General features: G+C 41.9%; 2 protein-coding genes across 3 annotated transcripts; one reads left to right on the forward strand and one right to left on the reverse strand.

Moving 5' to 3' along the window:
* Positions 1-12,241: 12,241 nt before the first annotated feature.
* On the forward strand, positions 12,242-27,555 carry LOC6557786 (beta-1-syntrophin). 2 transcript variants are annotated; one of them, XM_032741459.2, is made up of 8 exons: positions 12,242-12,429; positions 19,098-19,392; positions 19,453-19,952; positions 25,947-26,162; positions 26,228-26,544; positions 26,675-26,869; positions 26,923-27,297; positions 27,366-27,555. In XM_032741459.2, the coding sequence occupies exons 2-8, from the start codon at positions 19,151-19,153 to the stop codon at positions 27,447-27,449; spliced, it is 1,929 nt and encodes a 642-aa protein (XP_032597350.1). In that variant the 5' UTR covers positions 12,242-12,429; positions 19,098-19,150; the 3' UTR covers positions 27,450-27,555. The 2 variants fall into 2 exon arrangements, with proteins under 2 accessions (XP_032597350.1, XP_001984298.1); XM_001984262.3 differs by having other exon boundaries at positions 26,228-26,538.
* LOC6558094 lies at positions 21,301-22,830 on the reverse strand. Its single transcript, XM_001984263.3, has one exon. The coding sequence runs from the start codon at positions 22,268-22,270 to the stop codon at positions 21,374-21,376; it is 897 nt and encodes a 298-aa protein (XP_001984299.1). The 5' UTR covers positions 22,271-22,830; the 3' UTR covers positions 21,301-21,373.
* Positions 27,556-27,697: the final 142 nt, after the last annotated feature.

A 27,697-nucleotide genomic window follows, 5' to 3' on the forward strand; every position in this document is an offset into this window, starting at 1 on the left:
AATAGTAATGTGCAGCACTTGGAGCTACTACAATATGGAGCTGACAATGGCCAATGTCTATTGTCAGTTGCCGTTTCCAATTTCGTATCTGTATCTGTATCTGTATCGCTTCGGTATCTGTATCTGTGTGAATGTGAATGTTTGCATTTGTATCTGTATCTGGTTGCGCTTTGATGAGTGTTTGTGGTAATTGTTGTTGAGCATATGGATAGGCGATAAGCGCGGGGCATGTATTAATTAAGTTGCCTCTTGCTTGTGCCAATAATAATTCAAAATGTTTAGCTACCAGCTACCAGCAACAATTGCAAACATGCAACAACAGTCGGTAGTCGGAGCGGCAACATGTTGCCAGCTACCTGAACATGCAACATGCAAAAAAGGAACACAAACCGTTGATGATGATGATGATGCTGGTTAATAAAAAGAAGAAGCACCACGGCACTGAAATCAGATAAACTAGGCGCGTAGTTTGCACTAATAACAACTCAATAAATAATAAATGCTACATTCACTGCAGCCAACAATAATAAACATGCGCATCTTTATTTTTATTTCGATCTTTTATTTTTTATTTACTTTTTACGCCTTATTTGCCTTTAGCAAATTTTCTTCTTTTATTTGTTGTTGTTGATTTTTTGTTTGCTTCCCACAGCCGCCGACAACGAACCGAACCTGCAAATGGGGACTTCCCTGCACCCCTTACCCCTGACCACGTTGTGTTTGCCTGTTCGATCTTGTTCCCAATTGCGATTTGTTGCCGGCAACATTTTGTGGCAATAGCAATCAACTGCTGCAGCAACATTTTGTTGTAACCGGCGCAAAATTTATGCTAATATCCATTATGTCCAACATGTTATACTTTCTATACCCTAGAATCAAATTGCACAAGGATATGATATACCAACATTATTAATTTTTATATATTATGTGTATCAATATTATTTTTGTTGATCTGAGCCATTTCTATAAAACTCTTTATCTTATAAATTTTTTACAAATTTGTTTGAGCAAAAATTATAATTTCTCATTATTGTTTTTCATTATCCCTGTTCAGCATTTCAAAGAAAAACATTATTAAAATATATATATTATAATTTTTCGTTACTTTTGAGGTTTTAACTTAATTTTTAATGACTTTTTCCTATTTTGTCGATATATGATCATTTTTTATAGTTCTAATGAGATTTTTTTTCTTTTTGTTAAGAACTCTGAAATGTATAAAGAACAAACTATTTTGTCTTATGTGCTCTTTACAGGTTGACGTCACGTGCAGCATGCCCACTATTATTATTAGTTTTTTTTCTAGTCCAATGCGGGGCGTTAACTTGAAAATTGCTGGTTGCCTGTTGCAAGTTGCTTGCCTGTTGCAAGTTGCGCAGTAGCGCAAGTGTTGAGCTCTTAATAGAAAAATCGGAACGCCGCCGCCGCGGTTGCCATTGCCGTTGCCATTGCCATTGCCACAGCACCACAGCACACCACATATACAACATATAGTTCGCGTTCTGTGGGCGTCTGTGCGGCAACGGCAACGGCGGCATCAGCTCCTTGGGAGCAGCAGCATCTGCATGCGATGCTGACGTAAATCAGAAGGTGTTATCGTCTGCATAAATATTGATATTGTTGGCGCGAGTGATAGCCGGCGTTGCGCTTGCAGCAGTAATTGCGGGCTCCACTTCCACATCCACATCCAGCTTCAACTCCAGCTTGGGAAAATTGCCATTGCCTATAGTCACACTAATGTTGCCGCTTAGGTGCGCCTAATGGTTGTGTGTGCTTTTGTGTGTATGTGTGTGTGTGTGTTGCCTGTTTCCCTGGGTAACGCCTACTTCATTGGCAATTGCTTTGGCTTTGGCTTCGTTTCGCCTTTGGCTCCATCGACAATTTAGTGATTGAGATTAGGAGGTGTAAATGCGCTTTGAAATTAATTTGTTAGCAACAAATTAAATTTTTATTATTAAAATGCCTTGCGTGTGGTTTATAAGTTATGTTTTTGTGGTATGAGTTAATGTTCCGTTATTCGAGCTGACTAGTAACAAAAGGTTTTTAGCCATTTGACATAAGCTTATAATTCAAGCTAATGCAGGAAGAGAGTTCAGAGTTAGATCTCTGATCCATTAGCATAACCATGGCATAAATGAAGACATTTTGTTGTGTTTTTTCTTTCTTTTTTTTGTTTTTTTTTGGCAACAACAAGCAAATATCAACATCATGATGCCAATAATGGGAATCAGAGCACAAAGGCAGCTAAAAATTTTCCCAGCTTTTATTATCGCAAAGCGATCTTCACTTAACATTGTAATAGTCTCAAATGTTGCGGTTTTCTCTGCTGTTGTTGTTGTTATTGTATTGAATTAAATTAAAATTCAATGACAGCATTTGCAGAGGGGGTTAGACGATCGTTTGCGGGGAAGGGAGTGTGGGGTAGCACCTACGATTCTGCTTGCTGTCGTGTGCAAAGTTTTGTGGCGCAAATCAAAATGAAATCACGGACAAAAGAACACGCCAACCAAGTCCAGGTCCAAGTGGCTGTCCAAGATCCCAAGAAGCATTCGCGAGCAATTCGTGACTCAAATGAACCGCAGAAAATCATCATCATCGAACAAGCAAACAAATAAAAAAAAAAAACAGTAGCCAAAACTGAGGGGGATGGGAGGTGGGCGCCATGACAAAACAAGATCAGTTATGGTAATGATCATGGCAGATATTGAATACCCTCCATTGGACATAGAAAAAGACATAGACACTGGAGAGAACGGCATGGTTTGGGGGCAACAACAACAACAACAGCAGCAACTACTGCTACTGCTAAGCACCACTTGAAGTATCCATATGCAGCATTTATGCTTGGCGACAAGCGCAACGAATGACAAATCCGCTCGAGAGTTGGACGACAGACAAATGTGAACGGGGATTGGCGGCAAAAATTAAAAGCTTTTCTGCGCACAAGGGAAAAACTCGGCGAAAAATTATAAATTTAGGTGGAATGTCAACGTTATCGCCCCGCTCATATCTATTGGATGCATCTGCAGCAATAGTTGCCGTAGTCGCAGCCACAGTCTGTCCCCAGCTCAGTTCAGCTCAGATGGGGCAAGAGGCATTTAGGCATTTGCATGCCGCCGGAGCTCTCTGGCTCTCGGCCTTAACTGCCGATCAATAATGGCCAAAAGCATTTGGTAGGTGTTTCATGGTAGCCACCAAGTCACCAAGTTACCGCCAAATGCCGCAACCACCACCACCACCAACAATTGGCATCGCCCGTTGGGGCTGGCAAATTAAACTGTCGAAACTATTTCATGTCCAATGCGCGATTTGGCAAACAATTTGTGACATTTGAATGGACGCTCCATGACAATTGTGGCTGCCTTTTAGCCAGTTTGCCAATTTTTCTTTTTTGTAATTTTTTTCTTTCAGTGTTTGATACGCTTTCGGCACCGCTCACAAAAATTCTATTGGACTTTTTTGGGTGGGGTTTTGGTTTTGGTGTTGGCATTAAAGCAACAGATCATCGTAGCATATATGAAACTTTTGGCAAATATTTATTTGTTTTAAGACTAAGAAATTTTCCAAAATTATCTATTTTTATTTATTTAAATTGAAAATATTAATTAACCTATTGAAAGACTATAACAAAGCCATTTGATAGAGGTTATTTGTAATTTGCGATATTTTAAAACTATTTTTATAAAGATATTTTGAGACGAAAATATTATTTTTCTATAACTGCCGCTATTTTTTCTTTGTGGTACTCAAGTCTACAGATCTCTGGCAAAGGAGATAATCAATAATCAGAACTAGCAGCAGTGTAAAGTTTGTACGAACATGGAACAGTGATTGAGATTAAGTGCGGATCTGATTCTGTTCAACAATGGATAATAGATAAATGTATACATTTGGCTTGGTTGCATCTGGATCTGGATCTGGATCTGGATGTGGATCTTAAGGCCTGTTCATGTTGCTGTCCAAGCGAAAGTCAAAGAGCATTTTGTAAAATGTCTCACGTTCTGATTTTTAATCTTGACCACAAGCAATTGCTACCTTTCTAATGCGCGTTTTTATTGGCTGACACAGCTGCTGTTACTGTTGCTGTTGTTGTTCTTGTTGTTGTTTAGCTGATGCAACTTGCGGCAACTGCCACACGGCGGCACCACGGTGGCACCTCTGTATCGGCACCTCGCAGCTGGAAGTGTTTTGTGGCTGAGGATGGAGCTGCTGCTAAAGCTGGAGCGTCTGGCGTGTCAATGCCAGCATAATTTGCTTGCAACATTCAAGTACAACACACGAAGCAAACTCTTCTTTGCTCTTCCCCTGTTGTCACTCTCTGCAACTGCAATTGGGCATGCAATTTCCTGAGAGTGTGTGTGAGTATCTATGTGTATTTGTGTGTGTGTGTGTGTGCTAATTTTGTGTGTGCAACATTTTGCCGACCCGCATTTAATTTGCGCTCATTTTAATGGCAACAGCCAAATGCAAAACTCATGTTCCACATTGTGAAAATGCACGCACTTTGGACCCCAAAACAGCAGACACACACACGGTGTCTGTGTGTGTGTGTGTGTGTGTGTGAATTGGTTGGAGCATTAGTGGCTTGTTTACAGTGACTGCTAACAGTTTAAACCATAATTGCCCATTTACAAAGCCACTGCAATAAGTGTAGCAGCATCTGGAAGCTCAGTGAACACAACACTCTACTGCTCAGTTTATAAATAACCTTTCTGATTACTTTAGCTTACTGAGTTCTACCTGTGCACTTGATCATTGATTACACTAACTAACATGCAGGCGTTTACCCGGCGGAAGTACTTTATTTGGGAACATCTTTAGTTATTCGTGTTTAGCTTAAGTTTTGACTATAAATTTGAACTTTGAAAGAAAGAAAAAGGGGTATAGGATCTGTATCTATGTATTTAGTAACCCCACTCACTAAAGAAAGGGTATATGTGTTAGCTGCAAACATAATGCAGCTCAGAAAGTTAGCATATTGAAGCCAAATATGATTCGGGCTCAATTCTAAGATGCAGCTGATCTTCAATATGAATCACATTTGAACAGAAATCGTTGTTCATATTTGTAATTCCCATGCAGTCATGACCAGTACAGAGAAATAACAAAAACAACAGCACCAACAATAAAACTATGCTTTTTGGCATTAAATGTCAATATGGCAAGCCTTTTATGAGAATTGTAGCGAACGCATTTGTGTGCTCCATATTAAGGATTATTATTCATTTGCTAACCAAAACGGGGCACAATTGCAAACGATTACTAGACGCTGATAGACTAAACTGTCAATCGATGGCGAGTCTGTGCAACAGCAGCAGCAACACCAACAACAACAACAACAAAACCAACACCAGCAACAACAACCACAACAAGAGCAACAACCAAATTAGTGTAACAATGAGTGCAATGTTCGATTGAGAGTCTCACCAGCACTTTTAATAGCACACGTACATAATGTCAAAGTATCCCGCACAAGTTGGCAACAAAGTTTTGCAGTTGTTTGTTTTTCTTTTTTATTTGTGTATTTTTAATTAACGCTTTTGCAACAAACTTGCTATTAGCCAGATTTTACAACCCGTGCTTCTTTGCAACGCCCGCATTACAAATAACAGGCGAGTCGCGACGAGATCTCAATAGCCTCTTTTTTGTTGGAATTTTTAGTAGTAGTAAAAATTGTTAAATAGTCTGCGGCGGCCCAAGAGGTTGGGCAGCAAGCAGCGGCATTAACGCACAATATGCATAGATGCTTCAACTAAATAAAAAAGAAAAAAGAGAAGAAAAAATAGAAAAGTGAAACCACTTTGCCATCATTACCAAGCACATCTCTAAACACAACCAGCTACGGTTCGGTTTGGTTTTGCTTTGGTTCGGCTCGGTTCGGTTTGGTAGGGTTTCGCATGGCGTCTCACAAACTACTCATCATTTGAGCAGCTGATGAAGTGCCATTTTGGGAAACATTGTTGCACCTGCACCAGAAATCCATCAATCTGCATTGTAGTAGTAGTAGTAGGTGAGCTACAAATGTTGTTTGCATCTCAAATGGCAATTGGCTGCTGCCTTTGCGTCTAGCCATTGTAATTGGCATATTGCTGCTTGGCGGGCTGCTTATTAACTCTTTGATTTATGCCTGCTTTCAACTAATTGCGAAACGTTCAGCTGGCTTTGATGGATTTGGTTGCCATTTACCAATGGCGAAGCGTTGATCCCAAATCCCTCAGATGCCGTGGCTAAGTGATTTAAGTTATAATTACGTTTTTGGAATCCCTTATATGGCATATTGGACATGTTTATTAAGTTCATTAATTACATGTCTTCTGGGTTTTCTAACTGGAATGCACAATGTACAAGGCGTTGTTTTTGTATGCCCGCAATATGTATAATATTTGTTATTTCAATTTAAAAGTGATTTCAATAAATTTGTTTAAAATGAAATGAAATTTGGTTTAGTCGTTTTATTGAGATAAATTTTTTCTAGAGTTTCTTCCATGCAATTATGTATAATCTTCAAATAATTGCATCATTTTTAATGGTATTTTTTTTTCCGGCACAAATTGAAACATTTAAATTTCTTAAAAAGTTTCCCTCGGTTTTTCTATGCTGATAATTTTCAAACATCAGCTAACCAGCCTACCAAGTGCTTAAAACAAGATTAATTATCTTAAATCTACTTTGTTTCACATAGCACCCCCTCCGAATATAGGATTTATCGTATATCAGCCTTAAACAATTCGCAGTTGGGCGTCGCTTAATCGGCGGCTCAGCTTGCTGTTGCTGTTTGTGCCACAAATTTTTGGCATTGCCGCAAAGGCAATTGCTGCGGCGGCAACTCACCTTAGAGGTTGACAAAATCGTGTTTGCCCGATTGTTTGTCCATGGTTTGAGTTCCGCATTGAATTGCTGTAAGAATTGGTCGGCGGGTCGGCAGTCGAACTATGCAGCCTCCAGCTCTCCAATTCTCATTGGCAATCTTCGCATCTTCAAAAACCGAATGTGCAAAAACATTTTAATGAATTAAAACGATCAAATGGCAAAATACTACGGCACAGATTTTGTTCATTTCTTCAGCAGCAACTTATTAAAAACAATTTCAGGCAATTATTTGACAACAATTTACTATACCATGACATTAATATAGCCAATTGTTTTGGTGATTTTTTTGTGGATTATTGTAGGTTGTATTTGTAGTTCAAGTTTGTTTCTGGAGTTGTGATAGTAATAATAACTTTTATATAAGCTTTTCAGCTTAGAGTATGCTAGGTACGTGTAATATATTTGATCTTCCACATAATCTGTTATAATTGCAAAAGTCTCTTTCTTGGTTCTTAAACCAAGTGCTTTTTGTTTTTAGATCTGAGCTCTTAATTCTTATAACATTTGAGGTTTGGTTTTAAAATGTGCCTTAGGCTTATCAAACTCAGAGCCAACTAGCAATAAACTTGCAATTCGATTAGTGCCCCATTCGCTTAATGTGCCGATTAGTTGCAATATATATATTGATATATACATATATATATATTGGATTGCTAATAAGGCAATCTGCAGAGCAATCAAATGTCAATACACGCGCATAAACTGTCAGATTGGTTAGAACCAAATGCAGCCATTTATTACATCTAATATGCAACTCAAGTCCGACTAATCCTCTACAGCAGATAAAATATTTGGTGCCATTTCGATGGCCACAACATGAACAAAGCCACATCGTAAACTCCACATTGCCCCAGGTCTCAGCTCTCATCCACAAAATATGCATATGTATCTGCAAATGGGGAATGGGGAATGGGGCATGGGGAATGGAGATGCGTATATGTATTTAGTCCGTTCCGGTTTTGGGGAGTAGAGCTTCTTTTTTTCTTCTGATACGTGTTGTTGTTGTTATTGTTGTTGCTGTATGTTGGCATAGTGCGAAGAGCAATGCAAGGGATTCGAAAAATTCCCAGGCGTATGGTGCCGCCGAGCAGAGATGACCATCTAATAAATTCAACTAATTAATGGCGAGTATGAGAGCAGCAGTCGCAGTTGCAGTTGCCGCAAAGATTGACTCTTGGCCACGTTGGCTGGTGCATCGATGCCGCTGTGCCTACATTAGCAAAAATCTACATGATATTGAGATGCCGATGGCGATGGCGATGGTCAATGTGCTTGGAGGTTGTTGGAGGTTTGGAGCAGTGTCGACCTGGTCTGTTTGCCGGCCGTTTGGCTCAAGCGCACACCTGAATTCCTCTGAAGCCAGGCGTAGATCTGCTCATTACGGTGTCAGCGGAGCGTGGCGGCGACGTCCTTAGATACAGATTTCTTATCATTAATTAAACTTAAGCATGTTAGCTACCGTGTTCACAGATATCAGGCGCACTTGGCTCCCCCATCTCTGCTTGAGGCCCAGCCGATTGATCGAGCATCTTCTTCACTGCCAGCAGCAGCAGCAGCCGCAGCAGAGGCACACGCCTTATCGCAGACATGCAATCGCCACCAGCAGCTATTCCTATTCCTCTTCTTCTTCCTCTTCCTCTTCCTCGCTACCAGCTCTGGACGGATGGACGGACTCAGTGGGGGAGGCATTGGATTGCCTGGCTTGTCATATGGCAAGCCTTAAGTGCGTGACTTTATTTGTTATGGAGTTGAAAAAAAATATAAATAAAATGAATTATTTGCGCAATTTTTAATTAATTCTGCTTGTTGCATGTAATTAAAAAATAATAATAATTAAATAATAAATAATGATTTATAAAAACGTCTCAGTTCAAGACAATTGTAAACAATAATTGTCAAATTCGTTCCCAGTCTAAATATTTGTGGGCCAAATCAAAGAGACAAAGCAAAGAAAGTCGACGATTTATATATACATAGATATAAATAAATATAAATATTTCAGACATAAAAGGTGAGATTTGATGTCCAAAAATTGCTGCCTTTAGCTGCGTTGCATCTCTGCTGCCGTTGTCAACAATGTAATTTATCAGGCAAGCGACATAATTACCTGCCACTTATGGCAATAAAAAAAAAGCAAAGAAATACATCCAGCCCATGGACAGCAAGAAAACACAAACCGGGACTACTGCCACTGGCAACTGGAACTGGGAGTCAGTTCGGGCAAAGGGGTAACGGAGATGCATTCAAATGCTGTCCACAGGCAGCCGTGTTGCTAACAGCTGAAGGATTTATGTTCTTACAAAACGCTCCAAGGCGCCTAACAAGTGAGCCAACGACGACGACGGCGACGACGAAGTTGCTCCTCGCAGCGATAGAGATTGATCGTCCGTCGTCGGCGGGCGGTGTCCGGTTGTCTATTGCATTGGGGCTGGCAATGGGGCGTATGTGCAATGGAAATTCCCGCCATTTGGCTGCCACCGTTTAGCGCCTTCTTCCAAGTTGCAACTGCAACCGCAACCGTTTCCCACACCAGCTGCGGCACGTTTCGCTTTGATCTGTGTGTGCTAGGAAGCTGTGAAGTGCTTGCAAATCTTCTGCAGCAACTTGCTGTCGTTGTTGTTGTTGCTGCTGTTTCTGGAAGCGTTGACAAGTCACATGAGCATTGTGCCGGGCTGTAGCATGCAACATTGTAGCTATTGTTTGTGACGAATTCAAGCAGGGCGGCTACTTGGGCTTCATTGCAGCGAGAGTGAAATCCTGTTTAGCTTAATTCAAAGTTTTAATTCGTTAAGAGACGCTAAGCGCATGGACAGATTCGGAAGCTATCATTAAGTGAATATTTCCATGTCATGCTAAAATGACACTTGCTACATTTAGAATAACCCATTTTGAGTTCAGCGGCAATTTACAAATGTAAGGCGCAGCGAACTTAACGTTGTATTTTTACGATATACTTTAAGAATTCTGGCAAGGTCAAATGTACACATTTACATTGTACATGTGCACATGCAAATTAGCTTTGATGTTTGTGTCCTTTGAGCGTTGCCACCTGATTAGTCAAGCGGCGGCATATTTGAATTAGATGAAATAACTCATTACTTAATTTAACTTATTTCTATTGAAGATTTGTAAATATTTGGCATTAAATCTAAGCCTGTAATGTGAATGAATTAAATCTTAATAATTTTCCAACCAAGTATCTGTGGAAATTGCTCTGAATATATAAATTGTATCGGATTACTCCGTTTAAATAATATTAATAGACTACTTTTATTTTGACCCCATTGAACCCACCTGTTTGTGGCTATCAAATGCCGTTCGATTATGCTTTAGCTGACTTCCTAGTGCAACATGCAACACAGAAAAAAAGAAGAGAAATAAAAACATATACAAAAAGAACAGCAGCCAGACAAATTCATATTTTATTGGCTCTGACCATGCCCGGCGAGGCATTAACAAACAATGCACCAGCAGCAGCAACAACAGCAGCAAATGCAACAGTAACGACAACAACAACAACAACTACAACGAATGCAATGCAAAGCAAATATTTTCACTCTATGGATGTTTTTGGGGCTGCTTATTGCCTAATCTGAATTCAGCTTCTGGTTGCTCCTAGTCATTGTTGTTGTTTTTGTTGTTGCCAAATTGCATTTTGAACATAATTTTCATATGTCGGGCTAGCAGTTATAATCACGTTCACAGCTCGTTAGGCGGAAAGAGAGAAGCTCAGCCACAACCCACCTGTAGCCGACTGTTGCAAGTTGCCTCTTGATAGTTGCCTGTTGCCAGTTGCCTGTTGACTGTTGACTGCTGCCTGCTTTGGCCATAATTGTTCGGGCCACATATCGTACATAAGAGGCCATCAGCATCACCATATTGACCATTAGCCGAGTGCGTTTGCATTTTGTGCATCTTCATCGATTTCACCACTTGGCGCGCGGTGCATAATTGGCCAGGCCGGGTCAACAGAGCCGGCGGCAACACAAGCAACACAGCCAACATACAACTGGCCAACAACACGTTTTTTTTCATTGTGTGTGTTTTTTTTTGCTGATGACTACCGATATTGCCAGGCAGCGAGATGCGTTGGATGCGTGGAAAACTTTTCGCGCACCAACGCCACATTTTCCAGCCAAAATCTGGTGGCGGCTAAAAACAAAAATACAAGAAAAACAAAAAAATAAAGAGAAGCGCTTGTCAGGAATTCCCCATTCGAATAACGATGCACTCGCGATGCACCCGCGTCTTGCCCAGGTTGGAAATGGAAGCGGGTTCCACCCGCATTTTATTTTCTTTTCTTTATTTTGCAAATAACAAAACGAGATATCCGTTGCCGTGCTAATGATATATAATTTGATTTTTTACAGCTACTATTTTTATAGAGCCGTAGGCGAACTGGAAATTGTCAAGAAAGTGTTTTCTTTTCAAGTTTTTCATATTTCATGTTATGGAGTTGGACATTTTAAATTTTCTGGCATTCTTTTAAGCATTGTATTTAAAAATAGCTATTTGAAGTAATAAAATTCTATATTAAGTTAATTGCTTACTTTTATTTGATTTTATTTAGGTAAAGAACATTAAACTTTTTAAAGCCAATTTTTGAAATAAGTTAACTAAAATATGCATTAATTGTGTATTTAAATGTGCAACGGCAATAACAATTCTTAAAGTGCCAATTCCGCTAATTGCTAGCAATATTTTAGTTTTACTACCAGTAGATAAACAAGTTCAAATTAGGCGCCAACTAGTTGGAGCTGCTCGCTCACAGCGCTGCCAGTTAGGCACACGTTGTGGCAGCACTGCATCCGTTCTTGTGCAACACTTTAAATTAATGATGTGGCAGCACTGCACGTTTCACTGTTACTGAATAACTGTCGGCTGTTAACAGCAGTTGCTTCTGCTGTTGCTGCCGGCTAAGCAATCCCAATACCAACACTAATAGACACCACCTCCAAACGGCAAAGACGCCAACGCCAACGCTAACGCTGACGCTGACAGTGAAAGCTTTAGTCAAGCGTAGCTTCGTGCTGGCGCTTGTTCGGCATTGCATTGCTTCAGTCTCAGTCGCTGTTCCATTTCTAACGGTAACAGATTCGCTGCGCGTTGTCGCTGCCAAAGCTTGCGTCTCCGTCGCCGCCGTAGCTGTCTGCTACACAAACAATAATAATAAAAAAAAGCGCTAGACGAAATAATAATACTTGTTAACTGACTCACTGCAGCTACTGCAATTGTTATTTATGTTAGCAGTGTGTGCCTATTATTAAAAAAAAAAACATTTAACTGCAAAGTTTCAGCATTTAATAATAGCCCAAAGCCAGAGTGTAATAAAATAAAAATAAATTTACAGCGAAAATCCTTAGCACACACACACACATACACACGCGTCGCGTAGTTAATGTGCTTGTGTGCGTGAGTGTATAGAAATGCTGCTTCAGTGCAGCAAGTTTTAGCGCATGCGCAAACCGCCATATATCTAAAGTTGCTGTCAACTTTTGCATTAATTGTTTTTCGTTGAGCCAAAAAAGCAGTTAAATTTACAAACTCTCAATCGAAAAGGTATGTATAAGAGGAATGAGAAGGGGAGGGAGGGGTGGATGGCTTATTTTGTTTATTAATTTACAAACATTTGAAAGCTAAGCTTTGCTCTGCTTGGAGATGTCATCAGCGTCGCTTGTTTAATTTGCCACAATCCACAACCCACAACACCCAACAACCAGTCAAACCAGCCGCAATCGCACTCGTATTCGCCTACCGCTGACCGCTGCCCGCTGCCCGCTGCCCGTATCAACTACTCTCTGCTCTCCACCTCCACCCGCACTTTTACTACGCGCGCTTGCCGAAAAGCTTTTTCCAGTTGTGGGCTCTCTGCAGCAGCGCAGTCTGCCATTAGCGTAAGCTTTTTCTTTCATTCAAGAGCGTCGTCGTCGTCGTCGTTTCTGTCGCCGTCGCTGTCGACGTCGTTATGTTGCGTGAAAGTTAATTCCGTTTACTATCGGCATTCATCAACATCATCAGCGTTGGTGTTGGCGTTGCCACTTTGCCATCGTACCCTTGGCCCTTCACTTCCCCTTACTTTTACCTTTCATATTCGCCACCTGTCAAAGCAGCGTCCTTCGACCAGCAGCAGTAGCAGCGTTTTGCCGGTTTTTTTTTATTAAGCATTTAAGTCATAATTGACATGCATTTAACGATATGTGTTGACAGATAGCCGTAATTTCTTTTCTCTCTATGCTGTGGCTTAGCAGCAGCTTTAGAAAGCTAAGAGCTTAATTTCCATTATAATGCTCATAATGACGTCTATAAAAAAGCACAGAAATAGCTGTAAGAAATTTAGCTGAAGGACATGCATTTGGCAATTCGAGGGTCACTTTCACATTCATCGGGTAAATTTCAACTACAAAGACTTAATCCGCTTTTTGGCTTAGCATTTTCAGTGAGACAAAACATACAATGACAGAGAGAGTGAGAGGGAGAGAGATAGAGAGATGGAAAAAAAACTGAAATTGCGCCCAGCTTAATCAGAGCGACGTGCAATTACTTGCATTAGGGAATGAGAATGAGAATGGGAACTTTTGTGCTCATTCGCCGCATCATTCAGTTGGCTCCGTTGCATCTTGCTGCTTCTCAATGCCCCACACTGTGGCCCCCCTCCTCCCTTACGCTTGTAGCACCTTTTGTCATCATGCCTTTCAACAGCTCAACGAACGAAACGAAACGAAGCAGAGCTGAGCAGACCAAGAAAGATATTGCACTTAATGAAGCTGCATCATCACATTTTGCATTTCAAACCAGTCCCAGTCGCAATCTCCTCACCTCTCCGTGTCTTTGCTACGTGAACAGATTCTTGACTTTTGTGGAACAATGGCCAGCACTTGAGCATTCAACAGACAAATGAGTGCAAATTATGCCAAGACACTGGCAATTAATAAGTGGAAAAGGCGACGCCATCATTGCTTGCCACCTGCCTCCAACAGATTAACAACAACAGCACAACCCCATTTGTTGTATTTGCCGCACTTGCCTCATTTGCCATACACATTTTGCCTGATTTGCATTTTCGCATTTTGGGGCCAGGCGGCATTTGTTTGCCAGCGGGACAAAACATAATAATCCCAAAACATGGCCACAATCGGCACTTGGTAATTGTTATGGGTCGGGTCTGTACTCCCTCCCTTCCTCTCCCCGCACCACTCTACCCCCTTTCTGTTGTTGCTGCAGTTAATATACATAAACAGACACGCAAGGTGGACGCTCGAATTGGAATTAGGCGCACACACGACAATCAATATAAACGCATTTTCATAATTAATCAATGCTGAATAATTTGTCATGCCAGGTCAAGTCAGCTAGTTAGTTGCTCCATGTACACAATGGGTAGATTCTTATATATATATATATGTATCTATTAATATATCTATATGTGTGGGTAGCTAGGTGTGTGTGTCTGTGTGTGTGTGGTTTGTTTTTGGCTTTTAGCGGTCGCAGTGGCGGCTTTGTGGTTACCCACATAATATTTCAATATGAAAACACACAAACGGATTTATTTCGGTGCCTACGTGGGCAACAATAACAACAATGGTTAACAATGATTAAAGTCAAATATGTTGTTTGGCTTGTCAGTTTGCATTATTATTTATGCATTATGTTAGATTTTTTTACAACCCAAGTTAAAAGACCCAAGCTACTTATTATCGATTTGGAAATGCATGAAGCATGAATAAAGTTTATGTCTACTCTAAGTCAAGGAAAAAATAGTTGATTATTTTTTTCAAGCAAGCATTTGAAATTAAGCAGTCAGTCAAGGCAAAAATAATTGAGATAAGAATTATAATTATAATTAACATGTTTCACATTTTGCTCTGAATAGAATAAATAAATTGAAATTGAAACTGGTCTTTCAGGTCTTGACTTTCAAGCAGCTCGTCTTGCAACAACATCAACTAAATGAGTAAATCATCATTCCAACTAAATTCAAGCAACCACACACACACACACATACACACATACGCACATACACACACCTTTGCTACCCCCTGGCAAATCCCTCACGTGTGGTAGTAAATTGAGCGCATTATGTGTATATAAAGATCATTAGTGTACAATATGCTACTTATATGTAGATGCTTAATATTTTATATGTGCAAACACATATCGATTTCCACCAGTTGAGCAACAAGCTCAACGACAACACCAAACCAGACGCCATTGTTAAGAATGATTAAGAGGCTCACCACACGGATTGGCTGCGTTGCATGGACACCGAGTGCGAACTCGTACTTTACACTGTGGGGCAAGTGTAGCTGGCGGCAGGTGCAGGCTAGTGCAGTTTAAGTTTTTCTTTTTGCAATTATCGATATTTAATGACAGGCGTTTGTACTGAAAAGCGACTTGTAAACTGTGCTGAACGATAAATAAAACTAATTGCAGCGAAATGAGAGATAAGTTTATTGAGTTTTATTTATTTAATGCCTATAAAAAGCGAAGAACTAAGCAAGACCGATGTTGCATCAATATAGCTCTTCCTAATATCCCATTGCCAAAGTAAATGCTCTGCTGCAAACTCAATCAGAGCTTATCTGATGAGTGGATTGCAATTCCGCTTGGATGTTACATGCGAGTGCACAAAGTCAATTGAACCGTTTTATCTAGTGAAGAGATTGCGAACGGAAAAGGCAAAATCCGTTTGCCAAGCCAAGGTTCGCATCAAATTAATGGTATCAAATGGCCACAACGCGTCGAGGACAACATGGTTCGCTGTGCCACCAGCAGACATGACTGTAATGAAGCGGGGTCTTACACACACACACACACATACACACACACACTTGCTGGTTGATAAATTCCGCAAATGCTCCCGGCTGAAAGGCGCAACAGCAAAGGAGCAAACCATAAATATTTTTCGAAATAAATTCTCGTTTACAAATTATGATTTTATGACTTTTTGATGGCGCAGCCACAATACACACTTCCACACAAACACCAACACCCAGACACACACACACACACACACACCCGCGTACTTGTATATGTAGATACATGGCATGCATAGCCTGATGAGGAGCGAAGGGCGAGGCATGCCACACTTTGTCGTCGGATACGTTTGCGTATTTATTGCCACCTCGGTCGCTCTTCTTCGTACACACACACACACACACACACATACACATATCAATACAAAAAACGCATACATACTTTGCACACTTTACATTTGAAAAAAAGCAGAAAAAACTGGAAAAATTGGCACAAAAAACAAAATGCTGCAAGGAAAACCTTTAAAAAAGCATTATTACTGAAAAGCGCGAGTTGAATGCAACTTGCACACAGAAGCGTGTGTGTGTGTGTAAGTGTGTGTGTGAGTGTGTGTGTGAGTGTGTGTGTGTGTGTGTGAGAGAGTGTGTGTATTTTTCTGTGCTTGGTGCAGCAGCTGCTGCTATTTTCCAGGCTTTAACATTTTTGTTTGTGCCATTTTTGTTGCCTATTTTTCGGGGCGCATAATTTATGACCGCCTAGCATTAAATTAGCCAAAGCGCAGCATGAAAAATGGCTCCGGCAAGTGGCATGCGGCAGCAGGCAGCACTCTGTGGCAGTTGGCGCGACGACAAGCAACGCCCGGCGCTTATTAGGCGTATACAAACATTAAATGGAAAAAAATAATAATAACACCTAGCCCCATTCGAGAGTGAACGAATGCCGCAAGCTATTAATATTTCGGATTTTGATTTGGGACTGCTGTCGTTGCACAGACTTGCTCTAATTAGTCACAGCGCGTTCCTTAACCGAAAGGGCTAATCTGGCTGGTTGGCTGGCTGCCAGGCATAAAGTGGCCAACAATATGCAAAATATTACCATTGGTTTTCATTGTGTTAATGTTTGACCTGAACAGGGCCACAATTTTAGATAGGTCAAAACGGTTTTTTTTTGATACATTGAAGTTGTGCAAAGTTTATAAGTTCTTGAGCAGGCTCAAGTATGAACAAATCGAACTAAGAGACTATAAGACCTAAAGATTTCGAATTTGTGATAGAATTTCTCGTATACCAGGCAGGTCAAGTTGATTTTATTTGATCGATAACTGTTCTCATTTCGATGTCAATAAAAATCGATTTCCAATGGCATTAAAAGTCAAAATTGTGAAGATAAATCCTTCCATTTGGTAGATAATAAACCCTTGCACTGTTGTTGAGCTGAATTTTATTGAGTTCGGAAGAGAAACCCAAATTTTGTTAACAAAATCGTATTTTCATCAACGTGTTTCATATGATATAAAACAACTATTGAACTAAGTTTGCGAACTTGTGCTTAAAATAATTAGTATATTTAACAGCTATTTGCTAGTCGAGCTGGCTCGATTTAGAACATTTTAACTTGCTTTAACAGCCATTGCTTTTCTTTTTTCCAATATTAATAATGCCAATTTAAAAACGAATAAACGAATAAACTGAAAGCAAAAAGTTTTAAAAGTTTTTATTGTTTTGTTTGCGATGACCTCTTTTAATAATTGAAATACGTATTTAGCTGGCACGGATAATATTCAAATTCCCTCGGGATTTCATTTTAAAGTTATTTAAAGTTCTACAAGTTAGCAGCCAAACACTTTACAACTTTTAAGTTATATTTATAGATTCTTAAGTGCAGTACGCAGACAGTGATTATTTATCCCCCAGCCAAATCAAGTTATGTTTGGCTTACTTTATTGGTTGGAACTGATGATTTTTGGCTGCGTATTAAACTGCCCTCACGGAATATATCAAGTGTGTATTTTCAACACACACGCTGTGTGTGTGTGTGCGTGTGTGTTTTGTTATTTGTTTGTGTTTACTTACAATTATGAGTGTGTTGTCATCTTCGTCGGCGTCGTCGTCATAGTCTTCCACTCCGCGTTCATTGCTGTCTCAAGGATTCGCACACTTGGCGCGTTTCAAAAACTTTTTGCCAGCCTTGCTGCCTGCAGGCTTGTGGCAGTTGCAGGGGCAGTGACTGAGACTGAGGCTGAGACTGAGGCTGAGGCTGACGGCAGTTGTAGTCTTCGCAGTCTTGCAATAATAATTACAAATGTTGCACAATAAATTGCAAAGTAAACAGACTCCGCCGACGTCGACGCTGGCAGCGGCAGCGATAGCGACAGAGGCAGCGACGTGGACTTACAGCAGTGGCAAAATTACTTCCTGCTCAAGCGTCAGCGGAAATGTACATACGAATGCCACACACACACACACACTCTCATACATAACTGAGAAGGATGCCTTGCTGCTGGCTGTGTATATTGGGGTTGGCCGTAGAGTCGTAGGTGGTAAGGACACAGGTGCGGGGAGCACACACAGGGGAACACAGTCACTTGTCAAAAACAAAATCAGACAAAAACTCCATCTCCCCTCCAGCGACGGCGGCGACAAGATGCGTAATTGCAACTGCTACCGACTTTTGCTGCAAAGGATGCGAGTGCGCTGCTTGCACAGGATGCGCACAATTCGCTGCATTTGCATTTCATTTTCATTTCCATCTCTCTCCCCCGCCCCCCACTCTCTCTCTCTCTCTCTTCCTCTCTGTCGCTCCCTTTCTCTATCTCTTATTTTGGGTTTAGATTGTTGCTCTACCAGTACTTCTTGGTACTTGGTGCTGGATGCGCAATAAATCTTGGCCAGCAAAACAATGACAAATGTTGTGGCGTGCTGTCCAAATTTGCGGTTGCTTTGTGGACACTTCATTGGATACCCGTTCGCCCCAATTGTTTTCACCTCTGACAGCCGCCTGTCCAACATAATATTGAGCTGACTAATGCTCTCTGTGCCACATGACCAGAAAATTAGCTTGTCAATGAACGCTGAACATATCCACATTGGCTCTGAATGGTTTACATAAAGCGGCAAGCAACTAAATCCGTTAAGAATCAAAGACAGGCGAAATCAATGGTTAATATAATTGCTGGATATCTTAAGAACTTGTGTTAAATAAATGAATGAATTTATATGGTCCCCACTATATTTGAGTTATGGAAGAATGGAGTTATGTATGCTTTAAGCCTTATACCTTATGGCTCAATCCTTAGACAAAAGGTTACAATTATTAGCAGACTTTAGTAAAGGATGGACTCATTGAAGCTACAGTGACTTTTTTCTTTTTTTACATTATGAAACAATTATTTTTGTATCTGCATCTGCCTAGTTTAAATTCCATTCAATACAATAAATTTAAAAAGATTTTCTGTTATTTTCTTGCCATTTCAGTTTGCAATGTAGATTGTTGAGCGTGTGTGTGGCAACGATTCAAAGCGAGCGACATGGTGGAATCATCGAGTTTGGGGCGTGCGCCGCCAGCGGCACAGCAACCCATACCACAGCAGAATTCGCCGTCGCCGTCGGGTTTGCGTTGCGGCAATTTGGAAACGCGAGTGCGTGGCTCTTGGTATCGAGTGATGGTGACGCTCGAAACGGACTTTCTAGCAATCAGTCTGGACGAGTCCTGCGAGTCGTCGCAACACTCCAGCGATGGGCAGTCCACAACCCTAAATGGCACGCTTGGGTAAGTTAAATTAAGAGTTTAGTAATTTCACTTCATTCACTAATCTCTGTCGCATTGCAGAAGCAATCATAGCGGTGGAGGAGGTGCCGCTCAGAATGGCACACTGCCCAGCTCTGCCTCGCTGCAAGGTATGGTTGTTCAGGACACCGAGCTGGATGGCACTGGGACGGGTACAGGCAACGGGACTGGAACTGGCAATGGAACGGGCAACGGCACCAGCAACGACAACAACGGTGATCTTTCCCTGAACAACAACAACAATGCGGACGCTGTTGGTCTGGACATGTGCGATGTACCTGATCATGTGGCCAATCAGAAGCGTCATGTGCGCATCATCAAGTCCGACAACAACGGCCTGGGCATCTCAATCAAAGGTGGGCGCGAGAATCGCATGCCCATTCTCATCTCGAAGATATTTCGTGGCATGGCCGCTGATCAGGCCAAGGGACTCTACGTGGGCGATGCCATTCTTACGGTTAACGGCGAGGAGCTGCGCGATGCCACCCACGACGAGGCGGTGCGTGCTCTCAAGCGTGCCGGTCGCGTCGTAGATCTGGAAGGTAGGTTCAACCCGACACCCACTTTTGGCCACTTTGGTTATTTGAGCAAAGCCGAGAGAGTTGGAGACTGAGATATAAAGTCAAAAACAAATTATAGAGAGACATAATTCTTCCAATACATAACTGAACTTCTTTTATGTGTCAAAGTATAATTTAACAAGCATTTTATTTTGATTTCAATTCATATATGTTCTTCACAAAGATATTCAAATATTAATAGGATTTGTTGAAGTTAGAAAAATGTAATTTTTGGGCATTCAACTTGGTCAACTTGTTGGCTTGTTGTCCTTCATTTTTCTCAGTGCAGCTGAAATGCTGCATACGTTGGATTAGTGTGCACCACTTGCAACTTACTACCAGCTGATGCTGTTGGTCTTGCTGCAAGCTATTGCACGCTGCAGCTGTATACTGTTATAAATCCCATATCAACAACAACAACAACAACAACCAATCTCCCATACACCCCCACTCCACTGCCCTTCGCCCCTCTGCATACAATTTGCCTCCTTTGCCTGTTGACTCTTAGCTGTTGACTGCCGTTAGTTGGGTTGTTGGCTTGGCTTGTTGGTTAGCTCGTCGGTTCGTTGGATTGTTTGTTTGCCTTGGCTTGGCAATGAGTAATGAGAAAAGTTTTCTTTCCATTTGATCAAATGGCTCCAAAATACATAGTTGCCATTGCCACTATGCGGGGCGTGGCAAGGGGGGTGGGGGGCGTGGCAACTGCCGTGCGAATTAAAATGAATGCTACGCACTACATTTTCATTCGCCTGCAGAGAATAGAAATTCAAGATTCAGTATGGTGGCAATCACACAAAGAAACTTCTACGATAATTATTCCACGAAGTTACTCAAGCCTGAAATTCTTCTTCTTCTTTGCTTGACTTTTAGTAGATTAAAATGTACATAACAAATGGTTAATAGATCCAGCAATGTCTTTTGGCCAGTTGATGGTTAGTTTCGCATGAAAAAACAGCTCTTTGGGATAATTTTATAAATGTCAAGATTTTAACTATAATTCTAAAGATAAGTTGAAACTTTGTTAGCGATACTTTCTATTCAGCAATAAATATTTCTGAATCAATCTCAAAGTGCTCTGTGCAATAAGACAAATGAGACAGGATGATGGGTGGTGCTGGGTTGTTGTTGTGTTGGTGGATTGGTAGCGATGGCAAACAATTACGCACATGGAATGCATTGAACCATAAGGAACAATTTGGATTGACTCTGATGCAGCCAATTCAATTTCCGCAGCAGCAGTTGCTGCCAAATGAGGACAACTACTTTAAACAAAGAAGCAAATAGACATACAGACAGAGACTGAGAGAGAAGAGAGAACAAACACAAGTGCTTAGAGGAAGATAATCCAAATATTTATTATCAATGCCTGTTTGTCAATCAGACAGTTTACTGTTGGATTTGGCTTAGTTGCGGCGTCGCAAACGTTCGCTACGAATGCGTTGGCGTCCAAGTTGCTGTTTGGGCTGCCTGGGCTGCTCCACGGCCAGAATGAGTCGTCCGAATCGGGTGCCGGCGGCATTAAGGGGCAGCAGAATCAAGCGACCGCTGCTCAGGTTAAGGGCAGCTGCATCAGCAACCTCCTCCTCGTTGATTAGCTCCTGTTCGGCCTCCTCGACCAACTCCACCTGTGACTCCTCCACGTCCAGTTCGTTGTCGATGGGCTCCTCGAGCTCTGGTGGGCCATAGTTGTCGGCGGGCGTGTTGGGCGCACCATAGGTGTTGGCAGGTGTTGCTTGCGCCGTCTTGGCAGCGACCTCAGTGTCAGTTTCAGTCTGCTGCTCATCCTCATTGTTCAGCGGTGTCTCGACCTTGTCCAGGGCAGGCAAATCAGCAACAGGCTGCTGCTCATCAGCAACGCCATCAATGGCAACAGCGGCAAAATCCTCCACAGCCTCGCGTACGGGCGGCTGAAAGTCTTGTGCTGGCGCCGGTGCACCCACCACCTCAACAGTGTCATCAGCCTGCTCGGGTGCACCATAAGTAGCTGCAGGTGTGCGCGGATTGACCTCCACGTCTGTCGGCTCCTGCTCCGGTTGCTGTTCAATCAACTCGGTAGTGCTCGGTGCTTCCTCTGCCGCAATTTTGAAAGTTGCCGCTGTTGTTGGCACCTCCACCTTAGGCTGTTGCTCGCTGGGTAGCTCGAAGGGTATTTTTGGCCGGAAGCCAGCTGCCGGATACGGTGTGCTTGCCAACTCCACTTGTCGCTGACTCTTCTGCTGGCGATGTCGACGTTGTGGCATGGCTGAGATGCATGCAGCCAGTAGCAGCATCAGCATAACTATTCCTGTAAATGTCTTCATGTTGCGCGCTCAACGAATATTAACGGTATGTGACTGGCTGCTGTGCTGGCAGTCGCTTATATAGTGAACTATATATTAAGGTGGGTGGATTCTACATCAGAATTCAGTAACGGTCGCAAGGTCAGCAGCATTAATTTCTGTTTTTTTTTGTTGATTTATATTTGTTTTTGGGCTATGATAACTATAACTCTTGCTCGGTCAATGCAAATGGGACACAAGTCGCAATATTTGCGCATTTAAAAACGTATCGAATCCCATCAAAAGTAGCCATCAAGCTCAATGTTATCGTCGCTTTAATATGATACCCAACCTCAGTTCCCCCAAAAGGCACGTTTCATTCGTTTCCATGCCCATGACGACGACTTCAACGGCTTCATAGTCGTCGTCGTCGTCGTCGTCATCATTTAACCAACGTGAGTTGCATGCTACTCAGCAGCAACTCGCACACATGTCGTTGATCCATTTCGCCAAAGTTTTGTCGCCCCAAAAAAATGAAGAGCGAATAAATTCCGAAAAACAAACCGAATTGCACTTGTCGCCTAGCGGATGCCCTAACTGAAGTTGGTTGTTTTGGGTGCTAATAAATCAAATATATTAAATATATATATTTAAATACAATAATTACAATTTCATTGCTCCTGTTGACGCTTTAAAATAAGGCCTACTATCTTTGTTTTCTCATATTCAACACCCAATTTTCACTTATAATATTATATTATCATCTTCATGACATAATCACAATATCCTTAACCACATAGCGTATGCAAAATGTGTAAATTTTTGGTTTTGTGTGTTTTTGCGCATGTTTAGTCAGCTTTCATAATTTTGATTGCGAGTTGGGCAGTTCATTAAGATAAAGTGGCCCACATCTATAAGCACGTAAAGTGGCACAAGCACATATCCCCATTAACTTTACCATGACAATCACAATCCTAATCACAGCCAAAATAAGCCGTGAATAGGCATGATGACATGCTTAACAGCGATCCGCTCGAGCAACGGCTACAGCTGCAATGTTCGGGTTTAGGTCCAGGTACAGGGACCTCGTCCCGAACCCGGAATCCCCCCGTTATCGTCATCGGCTTGAACTTCAATTTACAACTTGGCCAAGTTGTTTGCCAGATTCGGGCGTTCGCCTCTATCAACTTGGCCAAAAGCAGCGGCATCTCGACCGCCTCATTGTAATTTAAATAAGCTGGTAGCTTGGGTAACTTGGGATTCGGGGCGCCAACTTTTGCACAAAATCCAAACTCCAACTGCCAAATGTCAACGGCAGATTTCGTCGCCCAGGCAAAAGGCGTCGTCGACAGTTGGCTGCGGCTATGGTTTAGCTTTCAACTCCATCCCTTCCCTTCATCTTGGTATGCCAACCAAAAATCCATTAGCAATGGTTTTTACAGCTTGGAATACTTTTGTGGGCATGCCAACCATTTTCTGCCCTGCCCGCATTCATCCGCCTCCGCCTCCGTCTCCCGCTTTCCCTTGTCACTTCCTGCACAACGCAGCGCGTGAGATTTTACTCTAAAAAACTTTGAGCAAAGTTTTAACGCACGATTTGCGAGCAACGCCGCCTGCACTTGATATCATATTTGTGCACCCACGACCACGCCCATTTTGGCTACTTTCCGGCTTGATTTATACGGGCGCTCATGTGCCGGTCTCTCTTCGTTTGCCAAAGGTGTCAAAAACTAACCCACCTAACTTCTGCTGCTCCACATACAACTTACTTATCTAAACTCAATTTTTAGCTCGACCGTAAATGAGTTTGTGGTTTTATTTATTGTACAATTGTTTGGTGTTCATTAGATTAATTTAAGTATGCTTAGTAAAGAAAAGCTACTCTCGAAAATTTTAAAGCTTCTAAATATGAAGCATTACACCTGTTTTAATCTATCCGACATTAAATTGTATAATTTTGTAAATTATTCCCTTTACTGAAAAAAATAAATGGTTTATTCACAAATCCTCATTTAAACTGAATACTTTCAATTGTGTTGATTAAATGTAAATTTGTGCATAATTTGGGCTACTTAAATTAAGTAGAATATTTGTCAACTGATGAGTGTATAATGAATAATTATCAACGCTCATAATCGTATGGCTTATGGTATGAATTCAGATCATATGAATATATGTGGATACGCACATATTTGTATATGCATTTGAGATAGTCCGCAGAATTACAGTTTATAGCTGGCAGTTTACAGTTTGGCTTACAGCATTTTTTGTAGCTTGATTGTTTTATTTTTGTTATTGCTGGAACTGCAACTTTATTTACACTCAAATACAAAAATGTACACAACTTATTAAAGCTGTTATTGTTGATTTTATTGTTGTTGTTGTTTCTAAACTTTTGCGTTGCGTTGCATTGGTTGCGTTGGTTTTGCTTGGTTTGTTTGCATTTTAGTGCACTTCAAGCTTACCAATTCTCATGTTTCTCAGTTCCCAGTTCCCAGCACCAAATGCCAGTTCCCAGTAGCGCCTGACGCTATGCAACCATTTTTTTGCCCGCTTGCTTGTTTTGCTTCTTTTTTTTTGTTGCTTGTTTGTTAGTTGTCGGTTGCATATTTCTGTATGTAAATGTTTACTGAGCTGCGAGCTTAGGCAACGGCAACGACAACGTCCACTCGTAACCCTTTGGTGCACGTAAATGCCAAGCAATTAGTGAAAGCCAATGGGATGGCCAGAGGGGCAAGTGTTTGGCTAGCAGGGAGTCTGTGAGTCTGTGGGTTTGCGAGACGATTATGTCAGACCGGGCGCAGTCTGCTCTAATTAGTTGAGCTAAGCACACGAATTGAGTCGCATAAAACGAACCGACCCAAAAATGCGACAGACGCTGCTGCTGACAACAGTTGGCATTAAGTGTGAAAATTGAATTTCCAAATCACTCGAAAGACAACGGGAATGTGCAAATGCTGTGGGCGGCATACACACACACACACACACACACACACACACACATACCACCCACACATACACAAACACACCCAAAGCGTACTCCATAGTCAGATAGAAGAGTATTTATCTCGTACAAGCCACCTGGCTTCAGAATTTGCATAGTCTGCACAGTAGCGCAAATCACTTTGAAATGCATGTGAATAAATCGTAAAATAACCTTAAGAAAACATAAAGATAATGGAGTCTTATAACAACGATGATAGAATTAAAAAGCAGTTTAAGTTAGCTGCAGTTTAACTATATTTTAGGGTTAGCAAGCTGGCTTGAGTTAAACACAGTATTGTTTGTGAGCCAACGCTTAAAAATGATATATTGAAAAGCATTTTTTCTGACTTGCACAACTGAATCGTTGAAACTTACAAATACTATGTATGTAGTTACCCTGAATTACCCCGTATATCGATTGTCAGCATTTGTGCCACTGTGAGTGTGTCTGAGCATGTGTGTGTGTGTGTGACTGTGTGTGCAAATCGAATAAAAATGGAGCGGAAACTCTAATGAATTTATGCCGCAACGTTTGTGTTTGACGATGCTGACGATGGCAAGGATGAACTGATTGAACGCTGTGCGGTTGATGTCACCACATCCTGTGTGCCAATGTGCCTAAGTGTGTGTCTGTGTGTGTGTGTGTCTGTGTGTTTGTATGGAGTACACCCTTGGGCATGCATATTCATGTGCTCCAATATATGTATATTGATATTGATGTCTGTATTTTCAGTTAAATTCCTGCGCGAAGTGACGCCCTACTTTCGGAAGGCGAGCATCATTTCCGAGGTGGGCTGGGAGCTGCAGCGCGCATTTCTCTGCCCGCTGGGTCCGGGTGCGCCAACATCCCCGCCAGCACCGACGCCAAAGACAACACCTCGTGCAGATACGCGCTACATTCCGCTGCAGCTAACGCATCTGGCGCGCAATCTCAAATACATCGATCCGGGTAAATGGCGAGGAGGCGATACATAGAGCATCTGAAAGCTTAGTTTTAATTTTACACTTTTGCAGAGAATCGCTGCCTGGAGCTGCACTCGCCTGATGGGGTGCATTCGTGCATTCTGCGTGCGGCCGACTCCGCGGAAGCCCTGGTCTGGTTCAATGCGCTCCACTCGGCCATGGGCAGCAGCACGCAGCGCGCTTTGGTCGAGGCCAATCGTGCGTTGATGGCTCTCATCGGTGAGCTGAAGCACATTGGTTGGCTAAGCAAGCGTCTAAATGGGGCAGGCAGCTCTGGCAGTGCTGGCGGTGGCGGTGGCGGCAGTGGTGCAGCCAGTGGCGGTAGTGGCACATCGAATAGTGGAGGCGTCGCCGGTGAGGTGGTAAGTGTAAGTTGCATATTTCCAACAAAAATTCTAACTTCGCTTTGTCATCAACTAATTCAAAGATGCTGCAAATAGTTCACAAAATCTCTCAAGAACACAATCGTTAACTAAAATGAGTCACTTTGTTTTATAGCCCAGCGGTCGCTCCAGCTCGGAGAGCTCCGATGAGAGCGACAAGTGGCTGCCCATTTTTGTGGCTGTTACAGAGCGTGAGTTTCGGATATACGAGAGTGCACCCTGGTCTGTGGAGGCATGGAGTCGTCCGCTGGAGAGCTATGCACTCGCCACAACACGCCTGGCGGGCGCTGGCAACAATTCATCACTAAATGTGAGTTGACATTTAAAAGGGAAACGAGAAAGATTTAAATTTCAAATTTACAGGGCCAACAGACGACGGTGTTCTGTGTGAGATGTGGCACGGCTCGCGGTGTTCTGGTTTATTGGCTGCGCTCGGAAACGCATCGGGATATGGCCGCGTGGGCGCGTGCTCTTGTCCAGGGCTCCCATCAGGCGGTAAACTTGCAGCGCGAGTTCTCGTTCCGCTGCCTCTATCAAGGCAGGCAGTGTCAATTGGTTGTGCACATAAATCGCGGCTTCTTCTTGTACGATTGCGGTGGCTTTGCCTCGTCCACGCCAACATCAGTGGCGGTGGCCAACAAAACGCAGCTCTGGCAATTCCCCTTTGATAAATTGAAAGGCTCAGCGGACGATGGAGCTCGTCTTTTATATTTGGATTTTGGCGATGATGGCGAAATTGTAAGTGCTCACAAATGGTTAGTTAACCGTCTGAATTAACAACTCATCGTATATTTCTCTATCTGTAGGAATTGGACATGGAGTGCTGTCCAAAGCCGGTTGTGTTCGTGGTACACAATTGCCTATCGGCCAAGGTGCATAATATTGCCTAGGCTAACATATTTTTTCATTGGCCTCAATCGTATTGGAAGATGGGCGAGATTTTCTTAAGCGTATTATAAATCCAAATATTTATATTATAAAAAAATAAGAAATTTATTTCAACGCATTTTTTTATCGATAGCCTAAATTTAAAAAAGAAAATATCAATTAGAAGCTTTTTATACGATTATGTTTTCTAGAAAACATTTCAAGTTAAATTATGATTTAATATACTTGCACTTTGTTAGTGACAATGCGA

This window comes from Drosophila grimshawi, unplaced genomic scaffold, assembly GCF_018153295.1.
Source record: "Drosophila grimshawi isolate 15287-2541.00 unplaced genomic scaffold, ASM1815329v1 contig_44, whole genome shotgun sequence".
NCBI lineage: Eukaryota > Metazoa > Arthropoda > Insecta > Diptera > Drosophilidae > Drosophila > Drosophila grimshawi.

What these genes read in the sequence shown, in the direction of transcription:
- LOC6557786 (XM_032741459.2), top strand. Translation starts at nt 19,151, where the DNA reads ATGGTGGAATCATCGAGTTTGGGGCGTGCGCCGCCAGCGGCACAGCAA. An exon ending in ACCCTAAATGGCACGCTTGG is followed by an intron (nt 19,393 to 19,452) that starts GTAAGTTAAATT and finishes GTCGCATTGCAG; the next exon opens with AAGCAATCATAGCGGTGGAG. An exon ending in TCTCAAATACATCGATCCGG is followed by an intron (nt 26,163 to 26,227) that starts GTAAATGGCGAG and finishes ACACTTTTGCAG; the next exon opens with AGAATCGCTGCCTGGAGCTG.
- LOC6558094 (XM_001984263.3), bottom strand. Translation starts at nt 22,270, where the DNA reads ATGAAGACATTTACAGGAATAGTTATGCTGATGCTGCTACTGGCTGCA.